This window comes from Musca vetustissima, unplaced genomic scaffold (assembly GCF_032173495.1).
Source record: "Musca vetustissima isolate MV318-11 ecotype Yass unplaced genomic scaffold, APGP_CSIRO_Mvet_v1 utg19164, whole genome shotgun sequence".
Taxonomy (NCBI): Eukaryota; Metazoa; Arthropoda; class Insecta; order Diptera; family Muscidae; genus Musca; species Musca vetustissima.
This window is the reverse complement of record NW_026874237.1, coordinates 22,746-43,522: the sequence shown is the minus strand read 5'-3', so window position 1 is coordinate 43,522 and position 20,777 is coordinate 22,746. Positions and strand designations below refer to the sequence as shown.

The following is a 20,777-nucleotide window of genomic DNA, read 5'->3' as shown; positions in this document are numbered from 1 at the left end:
TGTATGTATGTACATACATACATATATATGTAGATAGACCCTTAGTAAGATCGAATGACCTGTGTATTGATCGATTAAAATCGGGTCATACCTATATAGTTCACATATTTATTTTAATCCGAAATCATGTCAACGATCACCTAAAGCAGATATGACATTTGTTATGATGCTTGGTATAAATCGGTATAATCGGTATATAGGTTATAATAGGAATCTAAGGAGCATATATTGTATGTACCCAAAGTGATGAAGGGTTCCAGTCCAAATTGTATACTTTTCTTACTCTTTATACCATTTACCACACTGTGGTACCCTTCACCACACTGTGGTCCTTGTGCATATGTTTGTAACATACAAAAGAAAACGAGATAGACACATGGTTCCTTTCGAGAATAAGCATAGAATCACTTTTTAAGTCTAATTATGCATGTCCGCCCGTCCGTCAGTCTGTCCATGTTAAATTGTAAACAAAGTACAAGTCACATTTTTTATTCGAATTGGTTGAAATTTGGCACAGCTTATTTATTTGGCCTAAGGACGAAAAGTGGGACAAATCGGTTCAGATTTAGATATAGCTCCCATATATATTTTCGTCGTCGATTTGGACGAAATTTGGCATAGCGTACTAAATTAAGTCTAGAACGATGTGAGTTAAATTTCGTGAAAATCGGTTTAGATTTAGCTCCCATATATATATATATACATATTCGTCCGATTTTAGCTAAATGGTGCACCAAAGTCCCTATATATCCTTCGATTTACACAAAATGTGGCATAGCGTACTGAATTAGGTCTAGAACGATATGTGTTAAATTTCGTAAAAATCGGTTCAGAGTTAGATATAGCTCTCACATATATTTCCTTCCGATTTTAGCAAAAATGATGCACTAAAGTCCTTAATATCTTTCGATTTACACGAAACTGAAATAAGTCTAGAACGATAGGTTTTAAATTTCGTGAAAATCGGTTCAGATTTAGATATAGCTCCCATATATATTTTCGTCCGATTTTAGGTAAATACTGTACCAAAGTCCCAATATATCCTTCGATTTGCAGGAAATTTAGCACATCCTACTGAATTTAGTCTAGAAGGATGATTGATAAGTTTCGTGAAAATCGGCTCAGATTTAGATATAGCTCCCACATATATTTTCGTCCGATTTTAGGTATATGATACACTAAAGTCCCTTAATATTCCTCGAATTGCACGAAATTTGCAATAGCGTACTGAATTATGTCTAGAACAGTGTGTGTTAAATTTCGTGAAAATCGGTTCAGATTTAGATATAGCTTTCATATATACTTTAGTCCGATTTTATGTAAACGGTGCACCAAAGTTCCTATATATTCTTTCGATTTGCACGAAATTTGGCATAGCGTACTGAATCAAATATAGAACGACGTGTGTTAAATTTCGTGAAAATCGGTTCAGATTTAGATATAGCTTCCATATGAATTTTCGTCCGATTTTAGGTAAATGATGCACCAATCTCCTAATGTTTGTCCTATTGACAAGAAATTTTGCACCACTTATAAAATTGAGACTAGAAGGACGTTATTGCGTTTTGTACAGGGTGCGCAAAAATTCGCTCGCGGATGAATTAAAATACATTCTTTTCGTTTTGTGCTCATTTTACGAACGAATTTATGGCGATAAATTATTACCAAACGAGCATTCGCCAAAGAATATTCGCACACACATAACAAACGAGTGAGAGCACACAACAACGATCGTTTCGTTTGGTGGTTCGAATTCTTTCTGACATTCTCTCACGAATGAAAATATACATTCCCGAATTCTCGCGAATGCTCAAAACAGCAACAACAAACGTTCGTGAACTCAATTGTTGTTTAACATGTGTTTTGTTATTCCACACAATTTCTGCTACACACACATTCATTCGTTGTGTGTGTTTTTACTTTTTTGTGACATTTTTGTTTATAGTTGTTTTTACAGTGCTTGCGAGTATTCGCGAATATTTTTGTTATACCATTCACCACACTGTGGTACAGGATATTATGTCTTTGTGCATATGTTTGTAACAGGCAAAAGGAAACGAGATAGACACATTGGAACCTTCTGAGAATATGCATAGAATCACTTTCTAAGTCGATTTATGTTTTTTTTATGTCCGTCCGTCTGTCCGTCCATGTTAAATTGTAAACAAAGTACAGGTCGCATTTATGATCCGAATTGGATGAAATTTGGCATAGGTCACTTATTCGGCCCAAGGACGAACCCTATTGAAATTGGGAAAAATCGGTTCAGATTTAGATATAGCTCCCATATATATATTTAACTGATTTAATGTAAACAGTCCCTATATATCTTTCGATTTGCAAGAAATTTGGTACAGCCTAATCATTTAGGTCCTAAATGATGTCGGCCAAGTTTCGTGAAAATCGGTCCAGATTTAGATATAGCTAACATATATAGTTTCGTCCGATTTCATGTGAATGGTGCCCCAAAGCCCCTATATATCTTTCGATTTGCACGAAATTTGGCATAACGTATTGAATTAAGCCTAGAGTGATGTCTGATTTAGATATAGCTCCCATATATAGTTTCGTTCGATTTCATGTAAATGGTGCCCCAAAGTCCCTATATATCTTTCGATTTGCAAGAAATTTGGTATAACGTAATGAATTGAGCCTAGAATGACGTCTGCCAAGTTTCGTGGAAATCGGTCCTGATGTAGATATAGCTCCCATATAACGTTTCGTCCGATTTTATGTAGATGGTGCACCAAAGTCCCTATATATCCTTCGATTTGCACGAAATTTGGCATAACGTAATGAATTGAGCCTAGAGTGATGTCTGCCTTGTTTCGTGAAAATCGGTCCAGATTTAGATATAGCACCCTTTTATTATAGATTGATTATAAGTAATTGACGCACCAAGGATCCAATAGGCTGATAGGAACAAAACGTTCTGAAATTAGTATAACCTAACCTGTGACAAGTTTGTTTGACTTAACGCTTAATATTTGGATAGAGCTTCCATATATTTTCGCCCGATTTCAAGTAAATTGGGCATCAAACTCCTCAAGTTAGTCAGCTTGACATCAAATTTTTCACAACGTTCAAAATTGAGGGTAGAATTACGTAGTTGCGTTTTCTAGAAGTGCAGACATAGCCCAACGGATGACCTATTTATATTTGTTTGAAGTCGATTTACATACCTTTGGCCAATTGTAACAAACGAATGACATGTTTATGGACAGATTTAGGTAGATTCACATTTAGATAAATATCACATATTTTATTTCATCCAATTTCATGTTAATAGTCCTGTTTAATATACCCATAGTGGTGAAGGGTATCATATAGTCGGCCCTGTCCGACTTTACTACTTTCCTGACTGTTTTTTTTTTTGAGTTTTTTGAAAGAATCTTCTTCAGCAATAAATGCTCGCTTGCAGAGAAATTTCATCGTTCGTGAATTTTTCGTACAATGCGAACATTCGCAATAGATTGCAAGGGACTCTAAATCTGCCCGTATGAAATTAAATATAGCATATGTTGCAGACAGACATGAGTATGTTCTTTCGAGGGAACATTGACATGAAATTGTTAGGATAAATATGTACAATATACCCAAAGTGGTGAAGAGTATTATAAAGTCGGCTCAGTCCAACTTTACTACTTTCCTTACTGGTTTTTGTTTATTTTTATTTATTATTTAATATCGAATTGAAAAAGTTGGCTTAATATTGAATTGAAAATTACCGAATCAATGAATATAAATATTTTTGATGGCGCCAAATCAATGACCATAGCAAAATGATAATGTCTGCATAGGTCTATAGTCAAATTTTTAATTGGATGGTGTATTCCGTCATTCATAAAGCTTAGCGCCAAACATAATTATTTAACTAATCGAAGATCGTAACAGAAGTATGCTAATGTCGTCATATGTAAATAACTATTTTGTTTATGGTATTTTGATAAAACAGTTTCTGTTTTAAGAAATTATTAAAATATTAAAAAACAATAATATTGTAACGTTGAATTAAGCCATAAATATTATTGATTGGCAACAAATTTAGTGAATTCATATGTAAAAAAATTAATGGTTTTCAGACTTTCAGATCCGGAATCAACATAGCACCGGCAGCGGATGTGTTTCTGGCAGATCGTTACATCCAAACTGCGAACAAAAAACATCAAAACACGCATTTGCAAGGGGACAACAACTAAATAAAAATTTCATACTCGATTTCATATATATATGATGGTGAAAAATTCCGCAAGACATACATTTCCTGATGTGATAATAATACTACTTAACAATATCAGCGTATGTAAACCCTCTGGCCATTTAAGTAACACTTCCATATCCCAGTATAAAAATGAATTCAATTTATACAAATTCAAAAGTCAATTGGATTAATAAATATAAATAAAATGGGTTAATTTAATCAAATAGTCGAAATCGTCATCGGTATTCAAAAGGATGCGTCAAGGACCAATATTTTGTGTCGTTACAAACTATGTTGTCAGGGTATTATAGCTTTGTGTGGTCCCAAGAGTTTGTAATGCCACGAAATATTTGTCCTAGTCCTAGATAAGTATACTGACCGTCATGTCTCGACTAGCTGAGTCCATCTAGTCATGTGTGTCCTTCCGTCCGTCTGTCTGTAATAATTTGTAAACACGCAGTTATATAGATCCGGCAGAGAAGATCCCTTTTGTTGTAAGAGATTACATGGACCAAATCCTCAATTATTGTCTGTTTTACTGGTCGCTCATAAAATCAGAAAGATCGGTCAATATTTAGCGGGTCAAATGAATCTTGGCTTGGCAAAATTTGCATTCTGTTGTGTATATATTCACTTCTGAAGGACATAGACCCGGGAAGTTGATAGTATATCCAAGAGGGGTAGTAGACATTTAAATTGATACCAATTTTATTGTGATTATCACATTAATATTTACAGATTATATTTAGGTAATGGCTAAGACATTTTCCTGGAAGATTATATTTAGGTAATGAAAGAGACAGAGAATTTTATTTTTGTCTGGTTTTCTAGTCACGTTAATCGAAACAATTATAAGCAGAACATCACAAATTTTCCATGGGGAAAGGGATCTGACCAATTAATTAGAATGGAATATCGGTTAATATTGAGAGGTCAAATGATCAGAGACATATGTCTATTAAATACCACAATTCGAATCGAAGTTGTAAGTCGGAAAATATGTCAGGTTAAAATTATAGCAACACTTCATGGTCATTTGAAAACACGAAAATTACATGTTCTCAATCCCGAAATCCTGGTTGAACCCGAAATTTCTCCGAAGAATTACAACACCATCGGAATCCACTATAATGGAGTGTTGGTTGACTTGGTTCACTTGTTTCCTGTTATATTGGCAATTGCGCCCATTATTGACGATGCTGTTAATAACATGCAGACAGCGAATTACAGGTACAAAGATGTCTAATTTTTATTAACAAAAAAAAAAAAAAATACTATAACAACACTGCTTCAGAAAAATTGAAGCAACCCAATGGAAGTCAAACAATTGATCTTCACATTGTCACCAATAACAAGATATATATCACAAAGTTAACAAAACATGGGAAGGTGATTCGATTAGATTCCATGCAATGGATATTCCATTAAATTGATTACCAACCACCGGAGCCTCCAGCAGACCAACCGCCTGAAGCACCACCTGCAGACCAACCAGCAGCTGGTGCAGGAGCTTCTTCGTGGATGAGTTTAATTACTTTAACTGGAGCTGGTGCTGGATGAACATGTTCATGATGACCATGATCGCCGGATGAGCTCTGAGTAATGACCATGAAAACTTTCACTTCACCGCCAGCACCACCAGCAGACCAGCCACCCGAGGAACCCCCTGCAGACCAGCCAGCAGAAGCACCACCAGCAGACCAACCAGCACCTTGACCAACATCGGCGGTCTGATGAATTACTTTGACAACGGTTGGAGGTGCAGCAAAGCCACCATGACCGCCAGAGCTACCACCACTGGACCAGCCACCTTGACCACCACTGCCGCCTGAGCTACCACCTCCGAAAAAGAAACCAGCATTGGCAACGGCAGAAATAGCTAGTAAGCATACAAAAACCTGAAATGCGAAAACAAAAATTAGTTAAAATAAATATATTGATCACAAAATTCTCAAAAATGTTTAACATTGACCTATTAACCGAGTAAGGTTAAAACAAATTTTGTTTTTCTTGGTCAAAACCAGTAATTTAAAACTCCATTCAAAGATGCTCCAGGGCTAAATAGTTAACCATAATCCAAATACTTAAACTTCCGTTAGTAGTTAGTAGTTAGTAGTGCCAAAGTATACGCAGGCATTGTAATCACAATTTTTTATCAAGCGTTGATGTTGTAGTTGAATGCGAACTAGCATTATAGATGTTCTCTGTTGTGTTCGAAATGTCATCCACTCGTTGCTTTTAAAATGTAATACAATACATTTAAGCTAAATAGCGTACCAAAGTCCCTATACCTTTCGATTTGCACGAAATTTGGCATAGCGTACTGAATTAAGTCTTGAATGATGTGTGCAAAGTTTCGTGAAAATCGGTTCAGATTTAGATCTGAAAATCATTCGATTTGCATGAAATTTGTTATAGTGTACTGAATTAAGTCTTGAATGATGTGTGCAAAGTTTCGCGTAAAACTTTTCAGATTGAGATATAGCTTCCACATATATTTTCATCCGATTTGCACGAAATTTGGCATAGAGTATAATAGTATAATAATGTGTGCTAATTTTCATGGAAATCGGTTCAAATTTAGATATAGCTCTCATATAGTTTCGCCCGATTTTAGGTAAATGGTGCATCTAAGCCCCTGGAAATCTTTTCATATGCACGACTTTTAGCATAGTGTACTGAATTAAGTCTAGAATGATGTGTGCAAAGTTTCGTGAAAATCGTTTCAGATTTAGATCTGAAAATCATTCGATTTGCATGAAATTTGTTATAGTGCACTGAATTAAGTCCAGAATGACGAGTGCTAAGTTTCGTGAAAATCGGTTCAGATTTAGATATAGCTCTGATATATATTTTCGTCCGATTTTATGTAATTGGTGCACCATAGTCCCTATATATCTTTCGATCTGCACGAATTTTGGTATATGGTACTGAATTAAGTCTAGAAAGATGTTGCTAAGTGTTGCGCAGAAAGAATTTTTGGTATTTTTCCCGAAAGGAAACACGTTGGTTTTAATTTAAAATATTAATATTCACAATTTTATTTGTTGCTCCGTATGCCGGTTAAAAGTCAACTCACTAAAGCATAATTGCATTCCCTTCTTGTAGGGCCACATACAAAACAAATGGAACAAAACGAAATTGAAACATAAAAGAAATTGACGATCAAAACAAAACAAAGGACAGTTATTAATATGTATGTTACATACATATAAAACTGTCAACAATGCAGTCAACGACAGATCACTGCATTGTTGTTGTTTTGTTACGAAGAAGAACTAGGAAAGCAGTAACAAGCAAATATTCAAACAGTATTTGAATATTGTTGTTGTTGCTTTCCTAACAAGACGAACGACAAAAAGGGCGACAAAAAAGAATGCAAAAACATTAGGGTGAGCCGATTATTAAAATTAACAAAAAACATTAAGGTGGGCCGAACAAAATATGAAATTATAATAAATGAATTAAAATTTAAAATAATAAAGTAAAACATAAAAATATATAAAATAATCTCCTCCAACACTAAGCTTTGTGAAAAGATCCATAGCTAGGCCGATTGACACAACGTACTAAAGTAATATAAATTATTCCCTGTCAAGTTTCAAGGAAACTTCGGTTCATATATAGATATATAACAAAAACGCGACGTCTGTTAGGATACATATGTAGAATATACCCAAAGTGGTGAAGGGTATCATATAGTCGGCCCAGTCCGATTTTACTACTTTCTTACTGGTTGTTTTTGTATTGATGATGGCGGGCATGATAACTCCTCACTGGAACATCGGAATCCGAATATTCCTACGATGTTAGAAAGAGTACATGTTTGGCTCTTGTATGAACTAGGATTATTGACTTCCCTCAACAATTATCAAAATGGCGGAAATTTGAATTTTTTTGAAAAATCGCCTATTTCTGAAAATCTTCATCGATTGGCTTTATCCTAGTTCATACGATATACATTCCCAGAGAAACGTCCCAAAATTTGAAATGGATTGAATTATTAGTTTTTGAGTTATCGTACCCTCTATTCGCAAAAACGCTGTTTGAAAACCAGTAAGGAAAGTCGTAAAGTCGGACTGGGCCGACTTTACGACCATGGGTCTATCTCGATTATTTTTGCCTGTTACAAACATATGCACAAAGACATAATACCCTGTTCCACAGTGTTGTGAAGGGTATAAAAACGCGTTTAAAGTTTGAGAAGCCATCTTGCTGTCATTTGATGCTAACACAATAATTCGGCAAAGTCTTCAAAATTGTTAAGATTTTCACTTGAAAAATTATACTACTTTCATTACTGGTTTATTATGTAGAACTGTTGGATTCTGAATTACTTTTTAAAAACATATATAATTATGCCAAATACGTAAAAATAGAAAACTGTTGGAGTCTGATTTACTTTTTAAAAACATATATAATTACGCCAAATACGTAAAAAGTAGATTTCGAGGAAAGAAAGAACCGGTTATCTAAATTTTTGAACCGGATATTCCAAGTATAGTCAGAACCGGGCCTATATAAAAAACTTCATGACGATTGGTCCACAATGTAACCTTAATTTAAACCGATTATTTCGAAGGATAACTTGGCCTACATAAAAAATGCTGATTGGCCCACAACAGTGATCTGTAATTTATTTACAAATTATAATGGACACACGTTGGCAGGTCGTTTGGCCTAAAAGTTGACTGATACTGATTTGTCTTAAATCATCGAAACATCGAAACTCTGGTAAATGTTTTGTATTGTTAATTGGACCAAAAGAAGCGTAATATACCCCCAAAACATAGTTGTGTATGGGCAAGAAAAAAGCTCCGTTATGTCCCTTTCAAATCATAAACACAACAAAATTTCACTTTAACAATTATTTCTAATATTTTATTAAAAAAAAAATACTATAACAACACTGCTTCAGAAAAACAGAAGCAGCCCAATGGAAGTCAAACAAATGATCTTCACATTGTCATCAATAACAAGATATATATCACAAAGTTAACTAAACATGGGAAGGTGATTCGCTATTATTTGATTCAATGCAATGGAAATTCCAGTAATTTGATTACCAACCACCGGAACCACCAGCAGACCAACCGGCTGAAGCACCACCGGCAGACCAACCAGCAGCTGGTGCAGGAGCTTGTTCATGGATGACCTTAATAACTTTAACTGGAGCTGGTGCTGGTGCAGGATGAACATGTTCATGATGACCATGACCGCCGGATGAACTCTGAGTAATGACCTTGAAAACTTTCACTTCACCACCAACACCGCCAGCACCACCAGCAGACCAGCCACCCGAGGAACCGCCTGCAGACCAGCCAGCGGAAGCACCACCAGCAGACCAGCCAGCACCTTGACCAGCATCGGCGGTCTGATGAATTACTTTGACAATGGTTGGAGGAGCAGCAGGTGCAGAAAAGCCACCATAACCGCCAGAGCTACCACCACTGGACCAGCCACCATGGCCGCCAAAACTACCACCGCTGGACCAGCCACCTTGACCACCACTGCCGCCTGAGCTACCACCTCCGAACAAGAAGCCAGCATTGGCAACGGCACAGATAGCTAATAAGCATACGAAAACCTGAAAAATTGAAAACAAAGATTACCTATGATATCGATAAGGACCTCACATGGAATAAAAGCCTATAATCCACAGTGTTAGGCGAAATAATATTTTTTTCTTTCTTTTTCAAACTAACCTTCATGTTAGACTTTTGTTTGACTTGGTCTTGTATTGTAAATTGAATGAATGTTGTTTTGAGATTGATGCCATTCCAAGAGTTACAACTTCTTTATATACTCAAATGTAGGCGTTGATGGCCAAAGACACTCTTCACTACAAGAGTCTCATCAACGATTTTTAGCATTGGCCTATTCAGCGATGTTTGATGTTGTTGTTGTTTCTTTTAACCAGTAAACCAGTCATCATTCTGCATCGATGAGATGTTCCAGGGCTAAATAGTTAGCCATAGTCCATATACAACAAAACATTGTAATAATGTCTTATTTTGGAATTCAAAATGTTGTTGTTTTTGAATAGATAGACACATCATACAAGTTCTCAGTTTTGTTTGGCATACCAGTATGTTAATGCAAATTCCAAAAATAGCAGTTTTATTTTTTATTTTTATTTGTGGAATTGAAAACATTGTAACCCGGTTGTGACCTAATTTCTTGATAAACAAATTTGACGTTCAAAATTCTGCTAGGTTTGTCAAACATTTAGTTTGCCGTATAATAACACATAAATATGTATTAGTTTATGTTTGAAGTTAAATGCATACCGATATATTTATGCAAATATACTATGTAGACTTAACAAAACAGTTTGGCATAATATGATATTATTTTGGTACAATGCGCCTTCGGTACTTTTGGTTTAGAGCTCTATATCTCAGTACTTATTCAACATATATAAAAACTTTATGGCTTATTATTGTCCTCTGACTCTTAATTATAAAAATTTGTACCAAAAGGATATAAAAAATTAGTATTAGTTACAAATTTTTTACAGTTTCGTAAAAAAACTCAGTTTCGCCGAATGTGCCCCAACCCGGGGTAGCTTCGGCATAATAATCATCGCTATCAGTCTGGTTAAAATTCAGATCCTCTAAAGACTCTATTTGGTATTAAAATGCCGAATCTACCCCGAATGTCCTTTTTATAGTTTTTTTTTAAATTTTTTTCTATCAGTCTTGTACTTTTTAATATTTGAAAAGTTTTATACACGAAATACTTACGAAATGGAATGGAAATATTACAAAAACATCTGTAAAACCAGTAAGGAAAGTAGTAAAGTTGGACTGGGCCGACTATATGATACCCTTCACCACTTTGGGTACATATGTATCCGAAAAGACGTCGCCTTTTTGGAAACTCTCTTTCTGGAACCTATGCTAAATTTCATTTCATTTAGGCAAGTTTAGAGTCGCTTGCGCACACTGGCACATATTTGTGTAAATCGATTTAAGGGGACCCCCCCCCATTCTCGGGGTCAAAATTTTTGTTGACTTAATTCCAATCTACACTAATTCAAGAATGTCCCTGCAAAATTTCAAGTAAAAATCTCTAGAACTCTTGAAGATATAGCCGATTTATTGTGTCAGCATCAAGTGACGGCTGAAGGGCTTCTCAAACTTTAAACGCGTTTTTCTCTAAACATTTTTTTGCGAATGGCGGGCACGATAACTCAAAAACTAATAACCCAATCGATTTCAAATTTTTACACGTTTCTCTGTGAGTGTATAGCTCTCGTATGAACTAGGATAAAGCCAATCGGTGAAGATCTTCCTTATTTTTTAACTTTGTTTTTGGTAAAAAATCGGCGATTTTCCAAAAATATTTTTTCAAAGTTCCGCCATTTTGTTAATTTTAGAGCGAAGTCAATAATCCTAGTTCATACGAGAGCCAGACATGTACTCTTTCTAACACCGTTGGAATTTTCGGATTCCGATGTTCCAGTGAGGAGTTATCATGCCCGCCATCAAAAATAAGGACTTTTCTTTGATCACAAAAAACAACAACAAAACAACAACAAATATTTTTTGTAAATTATTTTTCTTCTTTTTTAAATCTTCAAATATATATGTGCGAAGTTACAAACCTTAACAAGCATTGGTATTCATTTACCAGCCCATTTAAAATCTTAAAAATAAAAAATCGAGAATGGGGGGGGGGGGTTCCCTTAAAGCACACTTGACACACGCTATTCGGTATGCTGCACTGTTTAAAATTTAATCTCAATAAATAAGTCGAAATTATATATGGAAGCTACGAGATATTTATATCTGAACCGATTTGAAGCAAACTTACCAGAGATTAATTTATACTAATTTCAATACGTTGTGTCAATCGGCCTAGCTGTGGATTTACATAAAATCCAACGAAAATATATATGGGAGGTGTACACATCATTCCAGACTTAATTCAATACGCTATGTCAAAATTCGTGCAAATCGAATGATTTTCAGAAACTTTGGTGCACCATTTACCTAAAATCGGACGAATCTATATATGGGTGCTATATCTACATCTGAACCAATTTTCAGGAAACTTAGCACACGTCATTATAGACCTAATTCAGTAGGCTATACCAAATTTCATGCAAATCGAAAGATATATAGGGACTTTGGGGCACCATTTACCTTAAATCGGGCGAAACTATATATGGGAGCTATATCTAAATCTGAACCGATTTTCACGAAATTTAGCACACATCGTTCTAGACTTAATTAAGTACGCTATGCCAAATTTCGTGCAAATCGATGGATATATAGGGACTTTGGTACACCATTTACCTGAAATCGGACGAAAATATATTTGGGCGCTATATATAAATCTGAATCGATTTTCAGGAAACTTAGCACACATCATTCTAGACCTAATTCAGTAGGCTATACCAAATTTCGTGCAAATCGATGGATATATAGGGACTTTGGTACACCATTTACCTGAAATCGGACGAAAATATATATGGGCGCTATATATAAATCTGAATCGATTTTCAGGAAACTTAGCACACATCATTGTAGACCTTATTCAGTAGGCTATACCAAATTTCGTGCAAATCGAAAGATATATAGGGACTTTGGTACACCATTTACATTAAATCGGGTGAAACTATATATAGGAGGTATATCTAAATCTGAACCGATTTTCACGAAACTTGGCACACATCATTCTAGACCTAATTCAGTAGGCTGCGCCAAATTTCGTGCAAATCGAAAGATATTTGGGGACTTTGGCACCTCATTTACGTTAAATCGGACGAAAATATATATGGGAGCTATATCTAAATCTGGACCGATTTTTCCCAATTTCAATAGGGTTCGTCCTTGGGCCAAACAAATGAACTGTGCCAAATTTCATCCAATTCGGATCATAAATGCGACCCGTACTTTGTTTACAATTTAACATGGACAGACGGACGGACGGACATGCATAAATCGACTCAGAAAGTGATTCTATGCATATTCTCAAAAGGAACCATGGGTCAATCTCGATTATTTTTGCCTGTTACAAACATATGCACAAAGACATAATACCCTGTACCACAGTGTGGTGAAGGGTATAAATACAAAAATCCGTGCATCTAAATAAGTTTATTTGCTAGAAATTTCAAACTTTGTGACAATTATTTATTTCGATATTGGATACCTATGTATCGAAACTAGTGATGTACGGTGAAAGCTTCATATCGAAAACGCGATCGCCGAAGGTGCCCCAGTCTCCCATAATGTCCAAGACAAGACTATATTCAGACATGTCTGTATAGCTGTTTTAACGCTCCAAGAATTCGTAATGGCACATTACAGCGTGTTTGGTTAAAAAATACGAATAAACATCATTTGGAACCGAATTGTCTTTTATATGACACTTCTGTTTATAATAGAGCACAAGCTCCACACTTCACCTTAAAATCAGTTCAGATTTATATTTATATATATATATATATACGACTTTATGTAAATGGGATGGGACTAATTGGGTCGCGTCCCAATTTATATGGGGGTTATGGCAAGAGATGGACCAACATCGAAAAATTTTCCACACACATTTTTTTTAAAATACAGACACTTAAGTGGGGTAAAAAGGTTTTAAAGCCTTAAAAGTATGCGAATAGAAATGAAGTGCTATATGGAGTATATGTCCGCATAAATATTTTCTACCCTAACAGAGCCCAGAAAATACGACTAAACCCCTCAAAATACCGAAAATAGGTCGGTACTTTAACCTTAACGTGTAACGTGGATGCTATCCCGAAACACGGAATGCCTTATGAGAATCCAAAATATCAAATTGAAGCAACTTCGGTTAAAAAAGTGACTAAAGTCACCAACACACCTAATAATTGAAGTACCGCTCCACTCCGTAACAAAGACCCCTATTGATAATTTTTGGTAGGATATAAGGTGAATATTTCGAGGTGTTGCTAGAATATTTAAAATACACCTACTCCATATTGTTTGTATAATGCATTTTTAAAAGACAAAGATCTCATTATTAGCTATAAACGAAGTTCCTTCTCTAAAGTTTTTAGCACTTTCTAGCTTTTTTTACAAAAATCTGGAATTTTTTTATCGACACTGACCAGAACTAATGTATTTATTGACGAATAAATAAATGGTTATTTATGGATCAGACCTTGTATATTTATCATCAGAATAAAATTCTGTGTCAATTTAGCCACGTCTATTGAAAAAGTTGCTTGGGTGTTAGGTATTGAAAAAGAGGTTTATCGGTCCACGATTTGGAATGTTGAGGATATCAGTATGACTGATAGAATTGGCTGTAGTTAAATAGTTTCGGTACTCATTAGGTGATAAATCTTTCTAATTCATAATTATCAATATTGGGCTACGATCATATAAACAAGTTAATCACAATTTTGTACATCTATTTTCTGCATAGCCCTCATACAAAGGTCACACTTTCTTTTTCGGAGCCCAATTTTCTATCCTGAGTGTCTATAGTGTAATATTTCGTTTTCCACGGCAAAACATGTCCATAAAACTTCTGATCGATTTTAGGTTTTTTGAATATTCCTATGGAAAAAGGTATAAAACATTCCCAACTTCAATTCCAGAGAGCTGAGAAGCTATATTAGAGATGTAATTATGGGAAAATTGACCAAAGAATTGTGAAATGTAAGTCATGTGTAGCATATCCTATGATCGGCGGATATCATGCGGATCCATTTTTTATACCATAATATGTAGTGTGTATTAATTTTATAAACCTGATGTTGTAATCTCGAAATATTCAGCCGAGATCCCATAAAGTATATATATACCAAAGAATTGTGAAATGTAAGTCAAGTGTAGCATATCCTATGATCGGCGGATATCATGCGGATCCATTTTTTATACCATAATATGTAGTGTGTATTAATTTTATAAACCTGATGTTGTAATCTCGAAATATTCAGCCGAGATCCTATAAAGTATATATATTGAAATTATAATAGAGCTCTCAATATTTAATATAGTGCTCACTTTTCTAAAAAAGTGTCAATCATATAGAAAAATGTTGTTATTTCATTGGGAAAGGTTAGGAAAATTTTCGGCAGAAAAGCGATGTTGAAACTAAATTACATTTCTTATTCGCCAAAGACCTCACAAAGTATTATTCATTATCATTGTTATTATTAAATTCAGTTTAGCAATGTTCGTCTGTTGAAATCGCGATATAAATCATAATATGTAAAAATATTTCACAAATATGGCTACTACACTTCATTGTCGGTATATTAGCGAAAAAAACAGGTTTAAACAATTAATAAGAAAATATCGAAAACAAAACCTTAAATACCTCAATATAAGAAACCAGCAAGGAAAGTAGTAATGTCGGACTGGGCCGACTATATGATACCCTTCACAACTTTGCGTATATTCCACATATGTATCCTAACAGAAGTCAATTTTTTGAAGCAACATTGATATGAAATTGAACAAACTTAAAAATATATGATCTTTATCTATATGTAAACCTACTAACATCAATCCCTACACATGTCATTCTGCAACCTATGTCAAATTTTGCAAAAAGATTCAAAGCAAAATATGCTGCACTGTTTAAAATTTAATCTCAATCACACACCCACTCATTATTTGATGTACAATAAACATGAATAGGTCAAAATTATATATGAAAGCTAATCTATATCTAAATATGACCCGATTTCAAACAAACTTTCCGGAGATTAATTTATATTATCTTCAGTACATTGTGTCAATCGGCCGGGCCGATTGATGGTGCACTATAGGCCTAGCTATAGGTCTTTAGTGCACCATTTACTTAAAATCGGACGAAAATATATAGGAGCTATATGTAAATCTGAACTGATTTCAAGAAAGCTTGGCACACGTAAGGTTATACTATCTTCAGAACACTGTACCCAATTGTGTGCTAATCGTCCAATCTTTGGTGCACCATTTACCTACATATATATATATATAAACAAACGGACGGAAAGTGATAAGCACATTCTCGAAAAGAACTATGTGTCTATCTCGATTCTTTTTGTCTGTTACAAACATATGCACAAAGATATAATACCCTGTACCACTGCATACCTAGTAGCTTATGTCAGGTTTGCTTTAAATCAATTTACATAATGTTGCCCATTGTACAGAAAGGACTCTAAGCCCGAAATGAAATTAAGTATAGATGATAGAATGGCACGAGTATGGATTGATTTAAGTCAGTTCATTCCTAACTTTTAAATACGTCGAAGATCCTAGCCCGGTTTTCCATCCTGAGTGTACATTTTTAATTTTATCATAGCATACCCGCCCATACCCAACGGTACCCACACCGTTTTCGACTGAATTTTCAAAACAAATGGTTGATAGCTGAGGTAGGAAAGGTATAGATCTCATTGAAGGTATAGATGTATAGATAAAACGATGTATAGATAAAACGATATAATTTTTGGTGTATAACAAAAAGACTTTATTTCTAAATATAACAGCACAGCTTCAACAAAAATGAAGCTGTTTATTGTAAACTGTCTTAAAAGAATTTAACAACTCTTTTAAAAGGTTTCGTTTGAAAGAATGTATATACAAAGTTGGTCTAATAGTGATAAGGGATTTAATCGGCCCAACCGCCATGACCACCACCATAGCCGCCACCATAACCGCCGCCATAGCCGCCACCGAAGCCACCACCGTAGGAGCCACCTTCAGAGATAACCTTAATGACCTTGACGTGACCGACACCACCGTGTCCTCCGTGACCGCCACCATAGCCGCCGCCATAACCGCCACCGAAGCCGCCGCCATAACCGCCACCGAAACTGCCTCCATGACCACCAGCGTGACCTTGAGAAATGACTTTGATAACTTTGACTTCACCGCCACCGATACCACCGCCATAACCGCCGCCGATACCACCGCCATAGCCGCCGCCAATACCACCGCCATAGCCGCCACCAATACCGCCGCCATAGCCGCCACCAACACCACCGCCATAACCGCCGCCAACACCACCTTCAGAAATTACTTTGATGACAGAGACACCGCCGGCATGACCGCCTCCATGGCCACCGCCATAACCGTGGCCGCTGGCATAACCACCACCATAGCCGCCTCCAACGCCACCACCATAACCACCGCCATAGCCGCCTCCAACTCCTCCAGCACCGCCTCCGAACAGGAAGCCGGCATTAGCGACGGCACAAATGGCCATAAGACAAACGAAAACCTGTCAATAAAGACACAATTTTGTTAAAAAAAAACTATTTCTACCACTTCAAAGGAAATTACGGAAAAAAAAACTTGTGCCTATAATCCACAGTGCTAGGCTGGCAAGTTTTCCCATCCAAAATAAATCCTTCTACTATACACACCTTCATGTTAGTTGCTGTATCAATTGAATTTCTACGTTCAAAATCCAATGACTTCCAAATGGAGATTGATAACTAGCATTTAGTTTTGGCATCTTTTTATATCGAAAACTTAGAAAACAATTCGGCCAGCAATTTGAAAAAGTGGATCATAAAAGAGAATTAATAAATGCATGCATGTGTTGCAAAAACGTGCCATAGTTAAAGAATCGGACAGACAGACTAACTGACAAAAAACGCATCACATCAAAGTCAAATCAAAGGCGTTCGCTATCATTTTTGAATACAACCGCAAAACATTATCTAAACTAATCTTTTGTTAATGTTTTATCTGAACTTAATTCAAATGGATTTTGAACAAACATAAAAAATAATAATATTAAATAAAAACAGCAAACTACTCTAACTTGTTCGAATATATCATTCAGTGATTTCATTGTTCGAAATATGCATTTCATTTTTGCGTTGACAAAAAGTTGGGTTGGTTTCGGTAAAACACACCAAACATTGTCTGGCTATGTTGTTGGTCTTCTTCATTGTGAGCTCTACTGAGATGTTCTGCAAGAAATGGAAACTTTTTCATATTGAATCACAAACTTGAAGTGACTACAATTCATAAGAAAGTTGTTTGTTCTTAGTATTTGCATAAGTTCCGAAATTTGAATAATAATATAACCAGATGAACCACATCCGTATTAAACGTGAATTGTAGCAGTCGTATTAGCAGTCAAAAAAAATCGATTATGGAAGTTTTTAAATATATTTTTCATAGGATTATTTCAGAAGAATGTGTGTATCTATAAGCCTCGATTTTAAGAGGATGCTTATAAGAAAGCGTGGTAGTTATAACTACACATTATAAGCAGTAAGGAAAGTAGTAAAGTCGGACGGGGCCGATTTTATGATACCCTTTACCCTTTTTGGCCAAGATGAGGTCATAAAAGCAATTATTCGGCTCAAGAACAACAAAGCAGCAGGAGCCGACGGATTACCAGCCGAACTATTCAAGACTGGTGGCCAGATGTTGGTCAGGAGCATGCACCAGCTGATTAGCACAATTTGGCTAGATGAATGCATGCCCAATGATTGGAACCTCAGCAACCTGTGTCCCGTGCACAAAAAAGGAGACAAGACGATATGTGCCAACTATAGAGGAATAAGTCTCCTTCCCATCGCATATAAAGTGCTATCCAGTGTGCTGTGTGAACGATTGAAGCCAATGATCAATGACATCATCGGACCATACCAATGCGGCTTCAGACCTGGCAAATCCACCATTGACCAGATTTTCACTCTGCGCCAAATCCTGGAAAACACCCACGAAAAACACATCGACACATACCACCTATTTGTCGACTATAAAGCCGCATTCGACAGCCCTATCCGTTCAGAGGTGTTTAAAGCCATGTCTGCGTTTGGCATTCCTGAAAATTAAAACGGCTATGCATGATAACTTTAAGTGGCACGAGGTCAGCAGTTAAAGTAGGAAAGGACCTATCGGAGCCCTTCAATACCGAACGAGGATTCAGACAAGGTGACAGTTTGTCGTGCGATCTTTTTAACATCCTACTGGAAAAGGTCATACGAGACCCAAAGGTGAACAGAAATGGCACCCTGTACACCAAACAACACACTCGTCTACGCCGATGACATCGATATAATGAGTCGAACATTGCGAGCGGTAACAGCCACTTTGATCAAATTGAAAAGGAGTCTGCCAAAGTGGGTCTGGCAGTAAATGGCGAGAAGACCAGGCTGATGGTATCAACGCGCAAGACGTCCAGTAGATTCGGACCAACTGTGGAATTGAGAACTACAGATTCGAGGTAGTTAAAAACTTTACATACATTGGTACCGCCATAAATAAAACGAATGACATCAGTTTTGGAATTCAGAGAAGGATGTTATTGCAGACCAATTTCGATAAGGTGTTTTGTCAATCCGAAACACTGTTACTCTTTGGAGCACCATTTGCTAAAAATCGGACGAAAATATATATGGAAACTATATCTGAATCTGAACCGATTTCAATAAAACTTGATACAAAAGGAAACGAGATGTTTGAGAATATGTCGCATTAATGATCCAACATGGATGACATTTGACACAGCTCATTTATTTGCTCTAGGGACGAACACTATTGAAATTGGGGAAAATCGATTCAGATTTAGATATAGCTCCCATATGTATATATTCGTCCGTTTTTATGTAAATGGTGTACCGAAGTCCCTATATATATTTCGATTTGCACGAAATTTCGCATAGCGTACAAAATTAAGTCTAGAATGATGTGTGCTAATTTTCGTGGCAATCGGTTCGGATTTAGATATAGCTCCCATATATAGTTTCGCCCGATCTCAGGTAAATGGTGTACCAAAGTCCCTGTAAATCTTTCGATATGCACGAAATTTGGCACAGGGTAGTAAATTAGGTCCAGAATAATGTGTGATAAATTTCGTAAAAATCGGATCAGATTTAGATATAGCTCCCGTATATATTTTTGTCCGATTTAAATTTTTCAAGATTTTCAATTGGCTGGTAAATCAATACTATACACTGACAGAGAAACGTGTAAAAATTTGGAACCGATTGGGTTATTAGTTTTCGAGTTATCGTGCCCGCCATTCGCAAAAGAGAAAAACGCGTTTAAATTTTAGAAGCCCTTTAGCCGTCACTTGATGCTGACATAATAAATCGGCTATATCTTCAAGAGTTCTTGAGATTTTCACTTGAAATTTTGTAGGGACATTCTTGAATTAGTGTAGATTCGAATTAAATTAAAACAAGTGAAAGAGCGTTAAGTTCGGCCGGGCCGAACTTTGGATACCCTCCACTATAGATATAGTGACAGGTACTTGAAATGAAAATATAGGGAACATACCAAAAAATGGACCTATACCGACATTTCTACAAACCGATTATGTAAACAATAATTTTTAATAGAAAGTTATACCCTCAGCCTTATGGCTAAATAGTGTGTGTACACTTTCACACGGTGAAAATGTGCTCATCGAGATATTGTTTCTGGACCCCATGTTTCTTAGGACCAAATCTGTTTCAGAAAAATTTGATTTCATCCCATCTTATTATGTCTTCCAAACTTAGTTTAAGTCCGAATTTGGGGAATATCGGTCCATGCCTTCTGGTACCTCCCACACAGGGGCTAAGCTAAGCCTAAATGCGGCTATAGTTCACATATAGTTCATTATCGAACCGTATGTT

General features: G+C 36.1%; 3 protein-coding genes across 3 annotated transcripts; all 3 read right to left on the bottom strand.

Annotated features, from left to right (window-relative positions):
- Positions 1 to 5,634: 5,634 nt before the first annotated feature.
- Positions 5,635 to 6,393, bottom strand: LOC133331848 (uncharacterized). Its single transcript, XM_061540235.1, has 2 exons — positions 6,331 to 6,393; positions 5,635 to 6,099 (listed from the first exon to the last, which is right to left on the bottom strand). Exons 1-2 carry the CDS (start codon positions 6,391 to 6,393, stop codon positions 5,635 to 5,637), a joined length of 528 nt encoding a protein of 175 aa, XP_061396219.1.
- Positions 6,394 to 9,263: 2,870 nt separating this feature from the next.
- Positions 9,264 to 9,950, bottom strand: LOC133331837 (uncharacterized). The gene is made up of 2 exons (XM_061540223.1): positions 9,907 to 9,950; positions 9,264 to 9,788 (listed from the first exon to the last, which is right to left on the bottom strand). The coding sequence occupies exons 1-2, from the start codon at positions 9,910 to 9,912 to the stop codon at positions 9,264 to 9,266; spliced, it is 531 nt and encodes a 176-aa protein (XP_061396207.1). The 5' UTR covers positions 9,913 to 9,950.
- Positions 9,951 to 16,801: 6,851 nt separating this feature from the next.
- Positions 16,802 to 17,660, bottom strand: LOC133331830 (uncharacterized). The gene is made up of 2 exons (XM_061540211.1): positions 17,559 to 17,660; positions 16,802 to 17,413 (listed from the first exon to the last, which is right to left on the bottom strand). Exons 1-2 carry the CDS (start codon positions 17,562 to 17,564, stop codon positions 16,802 to 16,804), a joined length of 618 nt encoding a protein of 205 aa, XP_061396195.1. The 5' UTR covers positions 17,565 to 17,660.
- Positions 17,661 to 20,777: the final 3,117 nt, after the last annotated feature.

Excerpts from the sequence above, each read along its gene's own strand:
- LOC133331848 (XM_061540235.1), bottom strand. The coding sequence starts at position 6,393 with ATGCTAGTTCGCATTCAACTACAACATCAACGCTTGATAAAAAATTGT. Across the intron at positions 6,100-6,330 it reads ATTGTGATTACAATGCCTGC|GTTTTTGTATGCTTACTAGC; the intron begins GTATACTTTGGC and ends TTCGCATTTCAG.